This window comes from Sapajus apella, unplaced genomic scaffold (assembly GCF_009761245.1).
Source record: "Sapajus apella isolate SASKATOON/1434 unplaced genomic scaffold, GSC_monkey_1.0 scaffold1, whole genome shotgun sequence".
Taxonomy (NCBI): Eukaryota; Metazoa; Chordata; class Mammalia; order Primates; family Cebidae; genus Sapajus; species Sapajus apella.
In genome coordinates, this window is record NW_022436941.1 from 21,346,943 (window position 1) to 21,363,377 (window position 16,435).

A 16,435-nucleotide genomic window follows, 5' to 3' on the forward strand; every position below is an offset into this window, starting at 1 on the left:
TTAAATGTGTAAATTTTTTTTCTGTGTTCTTACTAACATTTAATAACCAACAATCAAGTTTGCAGTATTATTGTTGCATACATTAACATACATTCTAAAACTTAAAACAGTTTACTAACTTCTCATCAAGTGAAAAATGAGGACTATAGAGGTATTGTTTTTTACCTTTCAAAAACTTAATGCTAAGTTTTAAAATAAATTTACCAATTTATCATTTGGCTTTAACTTTACTGTTTTGTCTTTTTTAAGAGATGGAAGTCTCCTTATGTTGCCTAGGCTGGATTTAATCCCTGGACTCAAGGGATCCCCACACCTCAGGATCTTGAGTAGCTGGGAGTAGGCTTATGCCACTTTACCTGGTTGTTTTTGTTTTTATGTTATTAAAAAGCATGTGAACCAGGAAGTACAGAGAATCTCTGAAAAAAATAAAACTTATGATAAATTAATAGATTTTTGCCAAGATTAGCCGGTGATAAAAATAGTTTTCTTTTTTCCTTTACTGACTCACTGGTGGATAAAAGATAGATTTAAAAGTAAAACATAAGGGAGTTTTCAAAGACAGAAAACATTTGAAACTACAATATGTGAATCCAAACACATGACATGAAAATAAGAAATTGACCACACTGGGAGGGAATATTTAAAATATACAGACTCAACACCAGGAAGTATAAAACCACTTATTAAAACACTTTTTATGAAGCAGTACCAAAGGAAAAAAAATGGCAATTAGTTTTACAGTAATGAATGTGTATTAATTTAGATGCTATAACTAAAAGGATCTTAGTAATACCTCCCATCAAACAATAAATGACCCATGACTTATCAATAGGATAGTTGCCCCCTCTTCTTTTTCCTCCAATTGTAGAAATACTTAAGGCAATTTTATGCTTAAATCTTGTTAGGTCAGATTGGTTGTGACGCTTAGGGGGTACCAATACAAACTATAGCTGCTGGGTGTTCAGCTAGTTGTTTCTGAACATGCTAAAAATGGAATATCAAGAATGCTTGCCACTCCTTGGGTGAAAATGAACTCTTCTATTATTAAGGGAAAAACAGCTACTTTAGTAGTAATAGAAAAAAAATTAGTATTAAAGGGAAATGAAGAGCAACGTGAATATAGAGTTTATAAATTTTAAGAGATATAACGAGGCTAGAAAGTGGCTGAAGAAAAACTAAGGCATTCACAGGAAAACCAGAATCATGTCCTGACATAAATTTCATAAATAAGTTTCAGCTGCTTTTGCAGGAAATACTTTTTAAAACAAAGCTTCCATGTCAAGATAGTAGGCTGTACAGATAAATATACCTTCCTTCCCTTAATAATCCTTTCCTCACCCTAAGAACATTCTGCACTGTGGTTTTTTTTAGAATTATAAAATTAACTCCCCAAGGAACCCAAAACAAAAATGGAGAAATGGTTAACAGGCTATACATAGGGAAGGGGAAGAGTAGAGGAATAAGACAACATTCCTTCCTATAAATTCTTCTGTACTGCTAGACTTGTTACACACATATATTGCTGTGATTAAAACTAGAGCATAAGGGGAAGGCTATTAAGTTAATATTTATTTTTCAGTTTATCATTGAAAATCAGTACAATGAAATTAATATTCTGAATCTAGATTTAAATGTCATTACTTTGAAAACTGAACTTAAGAGTTCAAGACCAGCCTGGGCAACATGGTGAAACCTCGTCTCTACAAAAAATACAAAAATTAGCTGGGCATGGTGGTGCACCCCTGTAGCCCCAGCTACTTGGGAGGATCACTTGAGCCCAGGAGGCAGAAGTTGCACTGAGCTGAGATCACATCACTGCACTCCAGCCTGGACAACAGAACCAGACCCTGTCTCAAAAACAAAACAAAACAAAACAAACAATAAAAACACTGAACCTAAGTAACCTGCAGGTCTCATTCTCTACTTCTCCATCTAAGGCACCCACATCTATAGAGCTATCATGAGTTTGACAGAGTGAACATGAAGCTTCAGGAGGCACATTAGTCTGAAACTTCAAACTGAGCCCCCAAAATTTCAGGGAAGGAGATAAATCATTTAACTAATGGTTTAAAACATTTTCTGTTGAAAGGAACACAGCTATGGAAAAGATAAAAGTCATGTAAGTTTAAGATAAAATAGATTTTAAATTTATTTCTTGCTTTCAGCAAGGGAATTCAGTCTAGGTCCTCGGTCTCCTAATAGGTATATATTCATCTTCCCTTATCTTCATGTAAAAAGTGTGAGAACTACAAATGTATGTGAACATTAATTACAAAACAATTCCTTAAAATTAAATGTAGAACATGATTTTCCAAGTAAACTTCAAAGATTCCAAAAATAAAAGGATTAAATAAGCAATTAATTGAAGGAACTTCTTAATCCCCAAAGAATAAGATTAGTGATTTTAAAAAAGTCTGGTCAGGTACAGAGGATCATGCCTGTAATCCCAGCACTTTGGGAGGTTGAAGCAGGCAGATCACTTGGGGCCAGGAGTTTGAGACCAACCTAGCCAAAATGGCAAAATACCGTCTCTATCAAAAATACAAAAATTAGCCAGGTGCGGTGATGTGTATGTGTAGCTCCAGCTGCTTGGGAGGCTGAGGCACAAGAATCACTTAAACCTGGAAGGTGGAAGTTGCAGTGAGCCAAGATCACACCAGTGCACTCTAGCCTCAGTGACAGAGTGAGACTCTGTCTCAAAAAAAAAATAAAAAAAAAAAAAAAAAAAGTCTGGAAGATGAAACTATCAAGCTTTTAGAAAGACTGACCCTTAAAGTCTTCCTAGGATCATTACTATGCACAGTATCTTGAACATGGCTCCACAAATATCTATAAAAATGAAATGATAAATATCTTAATAGAAAGTGGTGATTTGTCTCCAGGCCACAGAGCAAGGCAGTCTCCAAGGTAGTTGGTGTACAAAATGAATTACTGGAATATGGAAGGAAAGTACTACAACTTCTAGATTTATTTTTTGATAAATAGGAGGAAAGGGCAGAAGGAGAAGGGAAGAAGTTAGAGAAGAAGAAAGGGACAGGGGAAGAAGTAGAGGCAAGGAAAAGGAGAAGAGACACGAAGAAAGGAGAGAGAGGGGCAAGGGGAGAAGAAAGCAGAGGAAAGAAGGGGACAAAGAACAGTAGCAAGGAGAAGAAACTACGTTGTCCATGTTTAACATCTGGATTGATAGTAGTACACATAAATATATATATACATATATATTGAGAATTTAGTCAACCATGTTTTATGGATAAGGTAATGTATTCAAAAGCCTGAAGATCACTGCCCTAGAGTAGTACTTACTTTTCGATCACCCTGAATGCCACAACATGACTCTGTATATAAGATTTTGACTCAAACTCAACAAACTTATTGAAAACATGAATGGAGTATACACACACAATGGGATATTATTCAGCCTTAAAAAGGAAGGAAATTCTGTCGCAAGCTACAACATGGATGAACATTATAGTGGGTGAAATAAGGCAGTCACAAAAAGACAAAGCACTATATAATCCCACTTATATGAGGTATATAACCACTTGAATTAGGTACATGAGGTTACCAAATTCCTGGAAACAGCAAAATGGTGATTACCAGGGATTGTATGAAGTGGCGGAATTGTTTAATGGGTCTAGTTTCAGATCTGCAAGATGAAAAAATTCTAGAGATCTGTTTCACAACGCAATAGACTTACTACTAAACTATATACTTAAAAATAGTTCATTTGGTAAATTTTATGCCATGTGTTTTTTGTCATAATTTAAAAAATTAGAATGGAGAAAATATATTCAGGCCATTTTGCTGGAGGAATTAGGACTGCCAGAAATATTAGAAAACTGGATTGAAGAGAGAGACCGCATGATTGGTCTCAGTAAGGTACACAGAAATACTGAATGAGGCAGGGCATGGTGGCTCACACCTGCAATCCCAGCACTCTGGGAGGTTGAGGTGGGGAGATCAGTTGAGTCTAAGGGTCCAAGACCAGCATGGGCATAGTGAGACCCTGTCTCTACAAAAATAGAACTTAAAAAATTAAGTAGGCTAATCCATGGTGGCCTGCACCTGTAGTCCCAGCTACTTGGGGGACTGAGGTGGAAGGATCACTTGAGCCCAGGATGCCAAGCCTGCAAAGAGCTGTGATCAAACCACTGCACTCTCTAACCCGGGAAAAAAAACAAAGCTCCGTCCCCAAAAAAAAAAAAAAAAAGAAGGAAATATTGAATGAGGGAGTCCAGATAAATGAATGTTGCATTTATTATAAGGTTAGTTTCTTCTTTTGTCATCAGGCTTTACCAGTGAAATAAAAGAACAATTAACATGTAAAAATTTATACATGCACATATCTTGGAGTTTCTTTTATCTTGTATGCTTTCTCTACTCATATAAAAATTTGCCTTCCTGAGTCATTTATAAAATGAATGAATAGAATGCTTTTTAAACTTTAAATTAAAATTTATATTACATGGTCTTCAACAAAAAGTCTAACAAAAAATATACTCCTGGCCAGGCATGGTGGCTCACACTTGTAATCCCAGCACTTAAGGAGGCCTAGGCAGGCAGATCACTTGAGGTCAGGAGTTTGAGACCAGCCTGGACTGTCTCTACCAAAAAATACAAAAATTAGCCAGGTGTGGTGGCACATGCCTGTCATCCCAGCTGCTTGGGAGGCTGAGGTGGGAGAATCGCTTGAACCCAGGAGGCAGAGGCTGCAGTGAGCTGAGATCACACCACTGCACTCCAGCTTGGGTGACAAGGAGACTCTGTCTTGAAAAGCGAGGGGAGGGGAAGGGAAGGGAGAGGAGAGGACAGTATTCACTTCCACAGAATTAGTAATTTTGACGTTCAGCAGCCTTTTAAAAGTTTCTTATAATAAACCACCAGTTAAGTATTTTGCATATTCAATTATATTTTAAATCACCTATTTTGTTTTATATTTTAATATGCTCAAGTCTTAGCTTTTCTGGTCAAGATATTTTGCTGTTTTTCATATTTTGCTAAAGGAATGATAGCAATGACATGATAATCACTGAATACTGAATACAGAACTTTTATTTTTATACAAGTTTTATCAGAAAAAGCAAAACATGGATTTTCTGATCTGTATTTAGCATAATAAATCGGAAATATACTTTATGTACAGAATATCATAGCGGTATCATAGTAAAAATATACAACATGCTTACCACAAATAAAATATTCATTTTATATTTCCATTCCTCAACTTGGAGGCATAAAAAAATCATTACTATAAATTTATTAAGATAGAGAGAAAATTCACAGTTCTTATAACTGCAAGTATCACAAAACACAATAAAAATTCTTAAAACCATTTTGTTTTGTTTATAATATAGAATAAAAAGCAAAAGTACAGATTTCTAACTGTTAGCAGAAAAAGTAATTTCTTGAAAATTGCTATTGCTTAGCTGATTCGCTATGTTAAAAATTAACCATAATAACAAAATAATTGAGAGCTCCATAAACATATAACTGCACTACAGTTTCAATTAATTATAAAAATCAAATTCTTCATTAATATATAATGTGGAATTCACAAAAACCTAAATTTGATTAAAAATCGATTTACGTACATTAACATTTTGGTTAAGAATTTTGACCTGCTAGACTACAGTCTAATAAAAATATATCTTTCTTAAGTTATGAAGCTTAAGTTATCTTTAAATATTGTTACTATAAGGATATATTAAGCATATAATAGATATGTAGAAAGAAATAAAATCTAGTTCATGAGGTCATCATGGCAAAGAAAATTTAAATCCAAATTTATATCAGAACAAGGAAAACAAATGATGACTTTCAAATTCCTCTCATAATAGCAGCACCCAAACCTACAGAACACTTTTTAGAAAACATTTTTAAGGGGTCTAAACATGTATTTCATCTTCAATATACAATGCTTTGACACTGATTTGAATAGTCTGGAAAAGGAAATACACTAGATTTGTCAGCTTTCACTGGCCAAATTTAAAAGATAAAAAATTTAAAATATACATTAATTTTGACTGGATTCAAGTCAACTTTTCTAAAATACATCGTTTTATTTCCTTGGTCAACAATGCATATTGAACATTACTTAAAGCAGTTAGACTTTTGGGACATCATGATTGTGATTAGCAGTAATCCAAACACACAGGATTGCTTTCCTACAACCTAAAATTTATCAGGTTGCTGTCCTGCCTCAGTTGGTATGTTTTCAGGGCAACATAATAATGCCTTCAAAAACCTGAGATTTCAGAACTTTACATCATATTGAAAGCCAATGCTGCTAGCAGTTCCTTGTCCTGATTGACTTTCTGTTGTGAGATTTTTCTCTCTCTAGTTTTCAGTGAATCTCTACTCCACAGGACCACTGCTTCTAGTTACCATTAATTGCCTTCACTTCTTTACCTTTCTCTTTCTACATGCTCCTTTTCTTTTCTTGTCTTTTTTTGAGACAGAGTCTCGCTCTGTCACCCAGGCTTGAGTGCAGTGGTGTGATCTCAGTTCACTGCAACCTCCACCTCCCGGGTTCAAGCAATTCTTCCTGTCTCAGCCTCCTGAGTAGCTGGAACTACAGGTGCACCACTATGACTGGCTAATTTTTGTAGAGACAAGGTCTCACCATGTTGACCAGGCTGGTCTCAAATTCCTGACCTCAGGTCATCCGCCCACCTCGGCCTCCCAAAATGCTTTGGATGACAGGTATGAGCCACCACACCCAGCCTTCCTGCTCCTTTTAAAATTAGATCAGCTTTGGAACCAGCAGGCCTTTAGTTTCATCATTCAGTGAATATATTCCTTTTGTTCTGGTTAGCAAATGGACAAACCGTATCATTCATGTTTTCTGTAAGTACTCCTTCAATTACTTCCATGATTGTATTTAGAATAGTTTCTGGGTACTCAAGGACAGATGAGTACCATATAACCTGAATGTGACTACATCCAGCCCTACCACTAAGTGAATAGTATGTTTTAAGTATCCTTATTATTGCTTTGAGATTAGACATATAGACGCAGATAATTTTAGGTCACTTTATTTTTTACTTGGGGTTGAATAAGTGGTAGGATAGAGATTATGATGGTACTTAGGATGGTCCCCCAAAATTATTTATGTAATGGTATTTTTGCCTACAACCAACAACTAGAGTGGTTAATAAGGTTGGTGCAAAAGTAATTGTGGTTTTTGCCATTCCTTTTGCACCAACCTTATACAAAGATCAACCTGGACTTTCAGTAAGGTTCTTTACATATATCTGTGCTCAGGAGAAATGGATGGAATTGAGAGATATGATGGCTGCTTAGTAAGAATGTATTTTTCATTTTCTTTTTTATGTATATCTCAACCTTCCTTAGCAAGAATTTATCCCTTTTTAACATTTTACATCAACAAGATTAGAGTCTCAACAAATGAATTTTTCTCAGAACATATTAAAAACATGGTCAAAATTAATTTACCAATTTTTAATTTAAACTCAAAAGAGCTACGGATCTTAATGCCCTTAGACTTTAAAAGTTTTTCTTCAATGGAATTCAGGCATTTTAAGTATAAATATAGTCCAAGACAAATTTCATGCGAGATTCTTAAAAAAAAAAATCTATACAAAAAGCACAATAAACAACTTTTTAAAAAACAGAAATGTTACAAATATTAAAATACTTAATATTTTAATAAGCAAAGTTAAATTTGGCAAATAAGGTAAATCTGCATATGAAATCTGAAGTGCAGAAGAAGAGATAGAAGGAAATAAGTTTAATTTAGGGCAAATAACAGGGACCAGAGAGATAAAACAGCCATCTAATTAGTAAGCAAAGTGTGATAGGTGGATAAGTACTAGGCAGGATGGTATCAGGTCTCTGGAGAAGTCATATTAGCATTCTGCATTTTCAATATTTTATAACAGCAAAAACTGAATTAGCCCCTACATTTGTTCAAGGAAGCTAAGGGCCATGGCAGGGATGATTATAAGCTATCCGTCTGATGTTACTTATCCTATTTCATAACTACAAATTGTGACTAGGTGAAATGACAGACCCACAGTGAACTCCATGCCCCAAGATATTAACTTTAGTTGTTTCTAAAATGAAATTCCTTTAACAAGGATGGCAAATATTTTATTCCAAATAGAGCAATAATAAATTGCTTCTACTTGTAAAGCAGGAGTTGGCAAATTGCAACCCAACAAATAATGTTTTATTAGAACACAGCTACACTCATCTGTTTAAAAATGGTCTATGGCCACTTTTGTGCTACAGGGCAGAACTAAATAGTTGTGAGATACCGACTGAACTGCAAAACCTAAATTATCTATTTAGTTTTTTTTTTTTTACAAAAAAAGCTGGTTGAACTCTGCTTTAAGTTATAAACTGAATTTGCCTCATGGTAAGTATTATACATAAAGAAATTCCTGCCTGTTTTTTCTTGGTTGAAGAGAGTAAGAGACCCAGACTAGAAAGTCTGGGAGTCCTAGGTAATTGACGAAACAATTTCAATTAAGGAGAGGAAGTAGAAGCTAGGCCATTGTGATTTTTTGCTATATAGTCATGCAGGGCCACAGCTTAGTGGAAACTGCTTTTGAAAAGTATAAATATATGCCAGCATTGCTACAAATAACTTTTTAATATTTTAACAAGAGAATAACTTTTCTAACTTCCTTTTAATACAGCTTCATTCAAAGAATATTCATCAATCATGGTACAGATCTTGGCAATAATTTTCTCCTCAATAATTAAGCCAAATTCAAGTTTTTCTTATTCTCTCATGTCCCTCACCAACTGCCTGACCTGCCAACACATATATATCCAAGCCCACATATACCTATATGTTCAAGTGTATGTTCGGTGTAAATGTCAGGGAAGAAGTAAGTGAAAATTCATAAGGAGATGAATAATCTTGCTGAGCTTCTCTCTTAAATGTACGCAAAGAGTTTTTCTTTTCTTTTTTTTTTTTCGGAAAAACATTTAACATTTTCAATTTATTCAACATCGATATAGAATGAAATAAGTTTTCAGGTACTATTTATTAAAAATAAACTTTCTCCTTATGTCCTCCAAAATTGGAAAGCCAAGATTATCACACATGGACTAACACATAAAAAAAAATACAGTTTTAACATTAGAAAGTTTTTAAAAGGGATATAATTGTTTAAAATGTTTACTTTTCATGGTATCATGAACACTTAGAAATCCAAAAACTCTAACAGCCAGAATCATAATATGCAAAGCATAAAGCAGCCTAATTTGAAATGTTTTTCTAGTCATTTCAAGCCATAGTCTGATTTTCTATGATTAGCACTAACAGCGTTTTATTTTTATACACTTTAAAATGTTAAAGTCTAAGGGACAGAAAAATATAAAAAACAAAGAATTTAAAAGTAGAACAAAATACCAGAGACGGTTTTCTAACTGCTAATCATTGTTTTAAATCAAAAATATGGCTTGATCAAAGGAAACTTCTCAGTTTTCTACAAATGCCAAACAAAATAAAACTGGCCCACTGTACCCCAACCCCTCAAAACAACACAAAGCAAGCTGAATGATAAAAGCCTATTTCTAAAGCTCATATCTTGCCTGCAAGACTGGGAGGGCTATGAGAACTGATGGCTGAAAGAGCTTTGGAAAAGCCCACACATTCCATGGAGAATACCACTACCTGGTGGGGACTAGGCATAGCAAAGTGCCTTCCTGCCAAAGAAAGAAGAAATAATCTGTATTTGGGATAGAACAAAAACCAATATTACAGTGTGTTTCAAAATAAATGAAAGTTTCAATTGTAAAATATTTAACAAATTTACATAAGATCATTCTAATTACTGGTACAGGAATATTTTAAAGATTAAAAACTGCACCAGAAACTTTAATATTACATTTTCACTGTATAACTATTTGTTCATGCTTTTCACAAATGGTCTGTAACAAGAACTTTCTATAACTAAATTAAAATGTGATTACATTTGAGAAGATTATCACTCAGATAAATAAAGCTTCAGTCTTTAAAAAAAACTTAAAACTCACCAGGTAAAGCTTTTGAATGTGTCCGTTCTTTGCTAGGAACATTTGCACCTCCACCAAATACAGCAGACCACATTTTTTCATTTAGAGGATGGGCCACAATCCTAAATAGTTCATTACTTGAATGTGTGGCCAGGCCATGGATGAAGAGACTAAGATACACTGCTGTGAGAATTTCGCAGAGTAAGACTGTAAGCCCTGATTGGGCTTCCTCGCCAGAAGAATTCAAAAGTCGAATTAGACAAGTTATTCCTAGAACAAACAAACATAGCTGCCACTGACTATAAATTTTTAAAATTAAGAATTAATTATATTTTTCTAATTTTAGCAAAAAAGGTATTGCATCAGGATTTAATACTGTATTTCTTCCCTAGATTCATAGACTAGTAGCAGTTATTACAGTTAATGCACAAATGAGCTATTCGAGAGAAACATTAAAAATCTGTAACATTAAATATTAAAATCTCTAATGACTAAAATCTCAGATGAAATTTCATTGATGTGTTTTTCTAGTATGACAAAAGCCAAATGATTTAAAAAATTATATTACAAAACATTTGAGTTATATTAAGATAATGATCAAGGAAATACTAACATTAAGTAACTGCATAATTCAGAATGAGTGGTGAATACTGAACTGGTATCAATTCTAACAATATTTAACAATCATTATCGTGTGACAAAACTTAAACAAATCGTCTTTCAACTTATCTAAGATTATAAATAAGACTAAGAAAAAACTGATCTATACATGAAAATTATTTATACCTGGCCATTGAGCTGGTGATGTATTGGGAGTTATTGCTTCATCTAAGCTTCCTGTTTTCAAAGAATGTCGATGAGGAAGCAGTACTGTCTGATATACCATTCCAGTAAACTGATTCGTTTGACATGAACTGAGAGAACAAAACAATATTTAAATCTATGATAAATTTCATATATAATATTTTCATGTTTCAGATCTAATATCAAGAGTACAAATTTCTGTCTATTAATTATACTGCTAGTACACCTAAGTAGAACACTGCACAGTCTAGTGCTATATGAAAACAAAGTATCCTTTAAGTGTAAATATACACATTTTTCTAAATTAAAACACATTTGGCAAGTTTTAAGAGACAGGATAAGTACAAATGAGAAAACTAAATTGCTATGCACAAGTAGCAAGCTTACATATTGGACTTAAAAACATAGTTATCTGGTTGAAAATAAAGTAAGTTTAGGCTCACTTTTATAGAGAATGGCTAGCCTATCCCTACACTTCAGGCACTGCAGCAGATACTAGGCATTCAAGGAAAAACAATGTTTCTGTCCCCATTAAATTTACTCTAGTGGGGGAACAAAACACAAATAATATTATCATACTACTCTTAAAGATGAAACCTATGTATGTGATGCTATCACGGCAAAATAGAGGAGTATTTCACACAATTTGGGAATTCAGGATAAGCTTCCCCAAGTAAAAGATGAAAAGCTAAGTCTAATAGATGAATAAACAAAATAACTTGCTGCTTGACATAAACTATGAAATAATTCTGACAGAAAATGGTATAAGGAATTATGAATTATAGGAATTAGAAATTCCTATATCACACATTAAGCACATGAATATAATTCTTAAACATAGCACATTTATTGGTATAAATATGTTATGATTAGGAAATCTCATTGGTTATAACATTTTGATGCATTTGTAGTTTCTCTTGCTTTACTTTCCAACTTCAAGATAGCAGAGTAACAACAAAAAAACTCCCTCATTCCTTTGGAAATCATAGGAAAGATAAACATAAGTTAATTAAAATAAAGCCTAAATAATAAGAAAGTGAATTCTTGAAGGATCAGTGTTAAAGAAATCAAGTTGATGCTACCTTGGGAAATACACAACCAGAGTGGTAAGTAAGGCTACCCATAGAAAATTCAAATACATAAAATGGACAGACAACCAAAAATTAACAAGGAAGGCTGACAGCATGTAAGAAATAACAAACTCAACAAAAGATCTTCACCTGAGAAAGCCAACTTACCACTAAGTTAAAGTACTTCAAACTCAGAAAAATTTTTTTTAATCAAGAAATGTTACAAAAATTGAAGCAACTATTAAATATAACAAGAGATCTTAAAAATGAAAAAACAGAATTTCTAAAATATAAATTCTGGCTAAATAGGACATTGCTGAATAATGAATCCTTATTTGGAAAATGAAGCTAGAATTTCTCTTGAAATGAAACAAAAAGAGATAAAGAAAAGGAGGGGAAAGTTAAAAGAACATTAAGAAATGACCCAGAATTGCAATACCTGTTTAATAGAAAAGAGAAGAGAGATGAGACAATATTTGAAGAAACAGAGTATTTCAAAGAACTAGAGATAGATACAGAAAGACCCCAGAGTGTAACAAACTATTTTTTAAAGCCTAGATAAATTACAGTAAAACTTTATAACATAAAGAGAAATATCATATACATCAATTCTTCCGCAAAATTTTTCTCAATTTCAAGTCAATTACTCCCTGCCCTGTGCTCCCTTAACCTTTTACTATCTACCATCTTATTGTAGTTACCGTTCTGGTACTATGCCATATTACATACATATCATTTATCAGCTCACACGTTAGTCTCTAACTAGGCTGACCCTAAAAAATAGACCTTATATTATTATTTGCGTTAAAATTCTCAGTGACAATCACAGTATCTGACATAAGGCAGTGATCGGTAATAGGCTGCTAAATAAGTTATATGAATTTTATTTGAGATTCATTTGCCATAAAAATTTCAAAGATGAACAGAAAGTACTAAAAACTTCAGATGTATGTTTTTTGCATTACTTGAAAGAGGCTGTTATAGATAGTTCTAAACCACTGACATACAAAATATGAAACCTCATTGCTTACTGTAAGCATTCTTAAATTTCATAAAAAGATAGTTACCTGTAGTTATGACTACCACAAAGGCACTGATAAATACAAGCAGAAAGCGAGGCTGCTAAAGTATGCATTACATATACCTGGAAAACAAAAACAAAATTACTTTAAGTATAACTTTTTTAAAGTATAGATTTTTTTCAAGACCTAATATAATCAGCATTTTTTTAAAAATGAAAAAATTTTTCATTCTTTGCCTTCATAAACTATTTACTTTTTTTCTATAACACTCATTCTTATCTACATAAGTCTCACTACAGAAAATTTCAAGAAAACACACTGAAGCCTTTACCAGAAATTATAAAACACACATCTGCTACCTAATTTCTTTTTCTAGAGCAAAGAGGAACAGATGTCAGCTCTCCAGTAGAGCATGAACCAAGTATTAAAGTAAGCCCTCCAACTCTCAATCTGCTTTTTCCTCAACCAAAACGTGAAGGGACACTGCCTGATAACAGACAGTTCACCAATGGACAGGTCACTAAAGAATATGCTACCACATATTCTAGTTACCTTGGGAAATAATTTGAAGAGAGTGAAACTAGAGAAAAGAGGAACGTTTTAGGGTATGAAAGGCAGTAACCAAAAGGCAGCGGAGTCAGGCATTTGTTTTAAGGAAGAGAAGACCCTAAACATGGCATGGCAATAGCAGTAACATTAAGTAGAACTGAGGATGAAGGAGAAGTTTCAGCTACGTAAGAAAGTCAAACTATACTAGAATATTAAAAGACCAGGTTCCTCATCTGATTGTGAAGTATGCCAGTCTTTTTGTAGATAAAAATGAAGAATGACAGGTCAAATCTAATTGCTAATTTTTCCTTCAAATGTCAGTAAAACATGTTATGAATTAAAAGATATTATTTAATTGAAGATGATAAAAACTATGTGTGGGAGCTTGCAAAAATGACCATAATATTTTACAGCTTCTGCAAAAGACAGCTGGACCTACTTCTCCACTCATTGAATCTAAGCTGGCCTTGACTTGTTTGACCAAGAGGAAACAACAGAAATGAAGTGTGAGTTTTGAAGCCACACCTCAAAAAGGCTTGCAAATTCTATTCTTACTATTCTTGAATCCCTGACGCCACCATGTGAAAAAAAGTCTAGTCGTGACTGGGCCAAGGGGTGCACAGACATTTGATTAAACATTATTCTAGATGTCTGTGAGATGTTTTCAAATGAGATAAACATTTGATTCAGTAGACTAATTAAGCAGATTGTGGTCTGTTATGTGAGTAGACTCAATTGGCAAGATCTGAATAGAACAAAAAGGCTGAGTAACTCCTGTCTAACTGCACTAAGCTGGGGCATTGCTTTTTCTATCTTCAAACTTGAACTAAAACATCAGCTCTTTTGGGGTCTTCAGCCTGTTGACTTTCTGACCTGAACTTAAACCATAGCTCTCCCGGTTCTCAGGCCTGATTTGGACTGGAACTACACCATCAGCACTCCTGGGTCTCCAACTTGCCAACTGCAGATCTTGGAACTTTTCAGCCTCCAAAACCACATAAGCCAATTCTTTGTAATAAATCTGTCTCTCATTACACATCCTATTTTCTGTTTCTTGAAGAACCCAGACAAATATATTAGGCTTGCCTGCTGGAGATGAGATACCTATGACCCAGATTCTCCTGTCAGTACTGTCAGCATATGCCAACCACCGGAAATGTAAATGATACCATCTTAGATCATCTAGAACCCAGTTAACCCACCAGTTGACCAAAGATGAATGACAGAGTCCAGACATTAGTACAGCTGGCCCAAACCAAAGAACTAATGAACCAACCCACAGAATCATGAGCAAAATAAATGATGGCTTTTTAAGCCACTACTGTTTCAGGACAGTTCTTAAGCAGCAAAAGCTAACTGATACACCACAGGTATGCTATAAAGTTAAATATAAAATATAGTTTGGCTAAAATGAGCACAATCTGAAAGAAATTAAATTCTATACTGTATAATAAGCCATATGGGCGTATACTACAGAGCCGTACAGAAAAATAAGTAGTGAAATTCAATTACAAGGACTAAAGAAGGTAATTCAATTACAAGGATTAAAGAGGGTAAAATTGTAGAAGAGGGTACTAAAGAGGGTAAAATTGTAGAACAGGCCACCATCAGGCAAACAGAAAAGCGAACTGGTGTAATATAACCTGGGAGGTGGACAAGAGCTACATGATAGCGTATAAGAAAAAAAAACAACTGTAGGGATATATGAAAATGGTCAAAATCAGTTATACTTCAAAGGATTTCACTATGTCTGGAAAGTAAAGATGAAATATGATATCAACAGCAGATAAAGTCAAGTGATGATGAACAGGATGCTCTGGTTGATTAGAGAATTAACTATAACAATAAAATTAGTTATGCATTAGAATCACACCAGGAGCTTCTTTAAAAATACATATTCCTGGGACATACTCTCACTGACTGATTCAGTAAGTTTGGAGTGAACTTGAGAATCCAAACTTTTAATAAGCACTGCAGGTGATTCTGTTCTAGCTGGTTCAGAAATGACAGGGGCAAATAGTTCACATTATCCTTAAAATACGGAATCCTCCAATATTAACAAGGGAAAACTTTATTTACATATTAGTGCCTTTACATTAAAATATTAACTTTCTATGTTTAAAAAAACAATGAGCTTTTTGGTTAAATGTACTATTAAAGGAATCACTCATGTATCTACATATGCACCTATTATTCTGAAAAAGCAGCTAAGACTAAATAAGCATTTTGATAAAAAATTCAAGAACTTTACTGGTCTAAGTAACACGAGCATGATAAGCTGGTCTACAACCAGAAGATTTCCTTAATAGGAATCAACATAAACTTCGTAATGTAACAATTGCTATGCTTAGTCTGATGTTTAAAATTACTTTAAAAAAACATGTTAATATTTATCTTGTAGTTTTATCATTGTACAGATGAATTAAAAGCTTGAAACTAAGCATACTTACTTTATTGCTCTGGATATCAGGGTGGGGTGGTGAATCAAAGTTTATTATGGCATGGAGAATATCATGTGTTAGATTACTAAGGTGCAACAATGGATTGGCAACTACTGTTTTGGCACTGGCTGTACAAGCAAAGAGGAGAGGCACTGAGGTTTGCTCTGACAGAGGGCTAGAAAATAGCGGTTCTGCTGTTTCCTTAAAAACAAAGAGGGAAAAAAGGTTAATGGACTATTTATAGTTATAAACCATTACTTCAGTAAATCAAGGGCTCTCACTTCAAAGCAATTAAAAAATAAAAGCATAATAGAAACTTAGAAAGGACCTGAAGAAGTCAGCATTCCAATAATCATATTTAAAAATAAGACATTGAGGCGGAACAGAGAGGAAAAATAAAAAGACAATATCCTCTTGCAATAAGAAGTTTGTCACCCTACAAGGAGTTTGGGTGTGAGTTAAGCAGGTCATAAGGCCTGATACTGAATTGCTTGAAACTACAGTAAATACACAACTCTACTAATTCATAATATGAAGGACCACACAGAAGGGAACATTCCCT

The 16,435-nt window shown here is 33.9% G+C and overlaps 1 protein-coding gene across 10 annotated transcripts in view; it reads right to left on the reverse strand.

Annotated features, from left to right (window-relative positions):
- The window catches only part of DMXL1 (Dmx like 1), a 172,803-nt gene that overhangs the window by 61,107 nt on the left and 95,261 nt on the right, over nucleotides 1-16,435 (reverse strand). For 6 of the 10 annotated variants that reach the window (XR_004266599.1, XM_032272420.1, XM_032272232.1 and 3 more), the window contains 5 exons: nucleotides 15,883-16,074; nucleotides 12,929-13,005; nucleotides 10,774-10,901; nucleotides 10,009-10,257; nucleotides 9,565-9,678 (listed from right to left, as the gene is read on the reverse strand). Coding sequence is in view for 9 of the 10 variants with exons in the window: in XM_032272420.1 (XP_032128311.1) it covers nucleotides 9,565-9,678; nucleotides 10,009-10,257; nucleotides 10,774-10,901; nucleotides 12,929-13,005; nucleotides 15,883-16,074 (760 nt within the window). In the remaining variant the exon portion in view is untranslated. The remainder of the gene's footprint in view (nucleotides 1-9,564; nucleotides 9,679-10,008; nucleotides 10,258-10,773; nucleotides 10,902-12,928; nucleotides 13,006-15,882; nucleotides 16,075-16,435) is intronic. The other 4 variants (XM_032272378.1, XM_032272252.1, XM_032272295.1 and 1 more) reach the window with 1 other exon arrangement.